At 22.7% G+C, this 6000-nt stretch overlaps 2 protein-coding genes across 2 annotated transcripts; both read right to left on the reverse strand.

Annotated features, from left to right (window-relative positions):
• Window positions 1-1490: 1490 nt before the first annotated feature.
• On the reverse strand, window positions 1491-3295 carry LOAG_03551 (hypothetical protein; the record flags this gene model as incomplete). The annotated part of the gene is made up of 3 exons (XM_003139088.1): window positions 1491-1520; window positions 2333-2512; window positions 3293-3295. The coding sequence occupies 3 exons, from the start codon at window positions 3293-3295 to the stop codon at window positions 1491-1493; spliced, it is 213 nt and encodes a 70-aa protein (XP_003139136.1).
• A 1484-nt stretch (window positions 3296-4779) lies between these two features.
• LOAG_18142 (hypothetical protein) lies at window positions 4780-4929 on the reverse strand (the record flags this gene model as incomplete). Its single annotated transcript, XM_020450809.1, has 1 exon — window positions 4780-4929. The coding sequence occupies one exon, from the start codon at window positions 4927-4929 to the stop codon at window positions 4780-4782; it is 150 nt and encodes a 49-aa protein (XP_020305469.1).
• Window positions 4930-6000: the final 1071 nt, after the last annotated feature.

Here is a 6000-nt window from a genome sequence, read left to right on the forward strand (position 1 = left end):
TCTTCATATGTAACTTTACTGACAACTAGCTAATCCTTTTGTATATTTTCAAAGATTTTCAAAATATATCAAAAAAAAGATCAAATCAATAAATTCGAAAAACACTTTCTCTCTTTCTCTTTCTCTCTCTCTCTTTCTCAAAATTATATGCAAATAAATCAGAAATGATTGTAATTTCTAATGCAAATTGTTGTTTACTTTAAGCAACTTTTCCTCTTTCGTCAGCAAAAATCTCTAAAATCTTTCCGATTTCTTAATATTTCCAATCCTATGAGACTAAATGAGATTCCCGAGAGAATAAAAATTTCTCTCGATTTTTTTTTTTGCTTTTTTTTATCTAAATATAATACGCTCAGAACTTCAAGCATTCATAGCATAAGAAGTGACAATTTCAAAAGTAAAATAAAGGATGAAATTTTGAGAAAGTTTTAGTAAAATTGAAAAAAAATTTTTTTTTCAAATAAATAAAGAAATTTAAATTATATTTTAATTGTAAAAAAACTTACCAAAAAGAAAAGAAATGCACAATAATGTGAGCAAATTTTAAAATTTTTTTGTAAAAATATAATCAAAAATTGTTGAAAATTAGTACAGAAATGACGATAAATAAATAAAACAAATTAAAATAAAAAATTGACAAATATATTTCTGAAAAAAATTAAATCCAATTTCAAATGAACAGAAAAACTGAGGCAAACATTATTAAAATGTAAGGATGCCAAAATAATTTTTAAAACAAAATTATCCTTATAAAATTATTTTTTTCAAAAATTTCAAATTGCCTTTCAAATTGTTTCTGTACAAAATATTGACTGTTCAATTCGAAAATTTTTGATCGCATTAATAATGAGTATGATTTGAAATTTATTTTGATTAAATTGAATTACATTTATATAAAGTCAATTCTTCTGTCCCTCCCACCAATTACATGGCAATCAATATAATCTTTCTTTTTTAATATATCTTTCATTCTTTAATTCATTTATTCGTATTTGACAGATATACAACCATAAAATTAATAATTATACAACTACAAATTAAAATTATGCATTAAGCCATTGCATTTCGTCGTTGGCTTAATTAATAGCTATTGTCGTAGAAAAGGATCATTAATTAATCAACAAACTATTCATACACATTCTTTATCCATTTATATTTCATTACATTTTTAATTGCTACAAGAGCGAGGAAAAGCGGGGCGGGAGTGGGAGAAAAATATAATATGGTCGGGTAAATATTGCTTGATAAATAAAGAAGGCGAAGAAGTATTACTATGAATAGTTAAAGTTATTTACTTATTTAACTGATCAGTTCTTTAATTTTTATTTGACATAAAAAGTGCTTTGTTTTTTCATTTCATTTTTTCTTTTCATTAAAAATCCATCCAAGAAATGGGAAAAGAAGATAGCAAGAAAAAGTTCAAAGGAGTTATTATTTCTTTTTTCATGTTTTATATTAAAAATTATTAATTATTAGAAAAAATTCTAATTTTAATATTTTCCTTCTTTTTTTCTTATAACCTTGAAAGTACTGAAACTGAAAATAATTAAAATATGTGGAAAAGTAAAGTTATTCATAATTTAATCAAACGCATTTTATTCATTTCAATAGATCATTTCTAATTGTGATTGCTCTTTTTTTTTAGCTGAATAAGCAATATTCGCTTAAAATTGTGTGATAAATAGATAATAGTATAATGTAACAATGTAAACAGAAAAAAAAGCAAAAAACGAAAAACTTATCAGTTAATAAATTTTTATCTTTTAATTAAAAGATAAAAATTATAGTTGAAAAAAAAGGACAAAAATTATAGTTCATTACTATCAATAATTAATTTTCAACTATAAAAATTATAGTCGAAAATTAATTATTGATAGTAATGAAATGTATTTAAATAAATCACTGACAATTTAGTTTTCATATATTTTGATCTTTTACTATACTTTTAAAATTATCTGATATGAAAAAAAGAAAACAAATACAAGCATATGAATTTGTTCTTTGAATTAATAAATAAATTTTTACCAAATACAAACTATATTGGAAAAAATTTATAATATTTGAAAAAGAAAAAAGAAGAATCAATCAATAAGACATGTTTTAAACATGTATGATTTTCTTTTAAATATAATTTGCCAAATTGTTCAATTTTTTTTTCTTCAGAATTAATCATGTAATTAAAAAGAAAAACACAAATCAAAGATTTCTTAACTTTAAAAAAAAAAAATTCAATGTTCAAAAAACACAATTAACAAAAAATTTTGCAAAATTTAATTTTACTTTCAAAATTAAATTGTTAGTAAAATATATGAATGAAAAAAATTTTACTAACCAACATTTCGGCAAGTGGCATTTTGTCATTTTTTGGCAGATGTTGTTCCAGGGCAAGTACCACACAATTCCCAATAATCGTAAGAAGGATGAAATATTCGAATGGTCCCCATTCGATGATAGCTTTAGCATTTCGTCGAATGATATTATCCTCACTGAATATAAACAACGATGTTGGACCCTAAAACATACTTTAGCTAATATTAATAATTCCCAAAATTAGCCAAATATATGCTTTTACCATTAGATTTACGCTAATTACACTCTAATTGAACTAATTAAACCATTGATGAAAAAAAGTGCTAAATTATTTTCTAAATCCTTTAATCTTAAATAATCAGTATTTGCATTTTATAAAATATTCAATATTTCTTAGCTTACTTTAAACATTGCAAAAAAAAGAAAAAAAAACTGGCATAATGATTTTATTTTCTTTACCATTAGCCAATTTAAACTAAGTTAAATCGACATTTGCTGATAAATATATTTAAGTCTAATCCTAACATTGATAATTTAAGCAAAGTATGATTTCATTTTTGCAGTTTTACCAGGTTTTTATCAAATTTAGCCGAAAAATGAGCTCACAAAATATTGTAAAATCATTTTATAAATAAAATATTAAAAAAATTATTCCATTTCGTGAGCACATTTTTTATTATTTTAAAATATTTTATATTATTTATTTAATCTTACCAATAAACATTATAAAATATTCATAATACAAAATTAATAATGGAAATCATTTTACATTCATTGACATTTTCTTTCATAAATTTATGAAATGAAATGAATTTCTTCGATTTGTTTTTTCATCATTTATTGCTATAAGTTATTAAAAAATGTGCAAATCCATTTGCAATCATATATTAATTTTATTAAATCACAAATGCCACCAAATAAAAAACTTGATATTCAAATTTTGGAATGCAATCAAGTCTAACATTAAAACAAGTGAAAATACCATTTGCTAAATTCAATCAGTTTTACTGCTTAGAAAAATTCAAAACAAAATTTAAAATATTTGATTAACAAATTCCAAAATTCTCTTTTCCTTTTTTTTTTTTGAGAACACTAATTTAAAACCATTCCTTTAATTCCTTCATCTGATATGCCTAATTTTGATAAATAAAATGACAACAAATTTTAAACATTATTTTGAAGGAACTGATAACAATTAAGGAATTCTTTTTTTAATACAATTTATTACCCATTTACGACGAAGCAATGATTTGTGCTTTCCAATTGTTAATGATTGACTAAAATTTCTGTAAGATTTGATTGTAAAAAAAAAAGAAATCCGATCATTTTCCTTCCCTAAAACAATGGGATTAAAAATTTTGAAAAAATATGAATTTTAATTTTTTATCACAGTAAGTCAGTAATTAACATTAAATATTTCACATTTCTTTTTCAGAAATTTCTTTGTTAATAGCAAATTTTAATGATAAATTCAAATTTTAGCAAACAATAAGAAAGTGCATAAATAATAAAAACTATTGTTGGTTTTGAACAGAAAAAAAAATGAAATTCAAAAAAATCCTATAATATACTTAAAAATTCAAATAAGTAAAAAAAAGTGGCGAGCGATACCTGTAGTAATCGCTTTCATGCTTTTTTGCTAATAAAATTAATCAAAAAATCCAAAGATTTTTTCTCAAAACTTTAAAAAAGGAAGTTTATAAAAACGAATTTTTTATTTTCACTATTTAAATTAATTTAAATTTTATTATTTTGTTTATGATTATGTATTTTGGTGTATGTATCTATGTTTATATTATGAATTTAATAGTTTATAAAGGGATTGCATATTATTCTGAAATTATTTGTTGCATTAATTACTACATTATTAGCCATGCAATTAGCATAAGAAAAAAATGAGGGGAAGAGAAAAAACAACAACAAAATAATAAGAATGCTTTTTGAAAATTGAAACTTTTGAAAATAAGATATGATAATTTTGAATTCGTTTTGAACTACTAATTTGCATACACATCATGTATTTGCTCCATATGCAGTTATAATAATTTTTATGACAATGGAAATTATTTTCATCATTTACCAAAAAGTACGGAAAAACATAACATATGCTGCGAAATATTTTAGCATATATTTTCCGCTTATTATAATTATTAAATAGGACTTGACAATTTTCAATTCATTCATCAAAATGTATGTTATCATTATTATTATTATTATCATTATTATCGTAATCACCACCATCATCATTACTATCACCATCACCATTATTATTGTTACTATTGTCACGACAATCGCCATTATCATCATTATACATAGTCAGGTAGCCAACCACCGGTAATATCATTAATTAATTTTTCTATAATTTCCATTTTTTGTTCCATTTCACTTTTTTCCTTTTCCTTTCCTTCATTTCTTCCTTGCATGTGTAATTTTGAAATTAGAATTTGATAATTGGAAGAATGTTACATTTTATATTTTCAAATTAACCTTTTCTCTTGACGACGAGCTTACTTGTGGTCTTCGTCCAGTTCCAAGAGCAAATCCATCATCCGTTTGATTTTGTTCTTTTTTCGCTTCCTCTGCTGCCAACCTAGCAATTTCATCAATGCCAAGTGTCATCATCGATTTTGTTGTTAGTTTGCTTTTTGCTGATTGTTTACTTTCTAATAAATTAAAAATTCATCGTAATAAAAGTTAATCAATTTTCTTCTGGAAGTACTTCTCAGAACAATCCAAACAGTATTTCTTCCTTTTTTCCCTTTGTTTACTCCTCGAATTGTTAACTGATAATTGATAAGAAAGAGAAAATAAAAAACAAAAACAAATATTTGTGCATATGCACAAAAGATGAGGAAAAAAGCATGCATAAATATGTAACAAATAATTGATAAAGTAAACAATTTATATGAAATTGAAAGAATTGAAATAATTAATTCATATCGAAAAGCTAATAGGTAATAAAATAAATATAATACCAATTAATGTAAAACAATGTAAAATTCTAAATTAAATAAAAATTGTATCCATAATTTTATTTGCATTTATGCACTGTTAGTAATGTTTCGACGAAAAAAAAGCAAATTAGAGAATGAAGATTAGCAAATAAATGAGGGAAGAAAAAAGAATTAGATATTTGTGGGTAATGTCTTTTATCATCAAATGATATAAAAGTACTTTAATAGCAAATAATAGTGCAGAGAATAGTAATTAGGAATAACAATAATTAATAATAGTATTAATGGTAATTAATAATAATATGCAAATAATTTATAAGCGAAAGTATTCGTTAAAAAAGTATATGGGAATAACTGTAGAAGAGGTATGGAAAGTGAAATGAATTAAGTATTGCTCGGAACGGAAAGAATGAAATAAGCAAATAATTCATATCTAAGATTTTAAATTAAACTTACAACCTTTTTTTCATTTTAAAATTTTCACTTTGCAAATTTGAAAGTTGAATTTAGGATTATTTTTTCTTCGGCACTTGTGAATAAATATTACTTGCAATAATGTTGATTGCTTTGAAGCTTTTCCTTTTATTTCCGCTCATTTTGAGGATAACAGTAATAATAATAAAAATTAATAATAATAATATAATAATAATAATAATAATAATAATAATAATAATAATAATAATAACAATAATAGTAATAATAATAATAATAATAATAATAATAGTAATAATAATAA

Source organism: Loa loa (genome assembly GCF_000183805.2).
Source record: "Loa loa unplaced genomic scaffold supercont3.204, whole genome shotgun sequence".
Classification (NCBI taxonomy): domain Eukaryota; kingdom Metazoa; phylum Nematoda; class Chromadorea; order Rhabditida; family Onchocercidae; genus Loa; species Loa loa.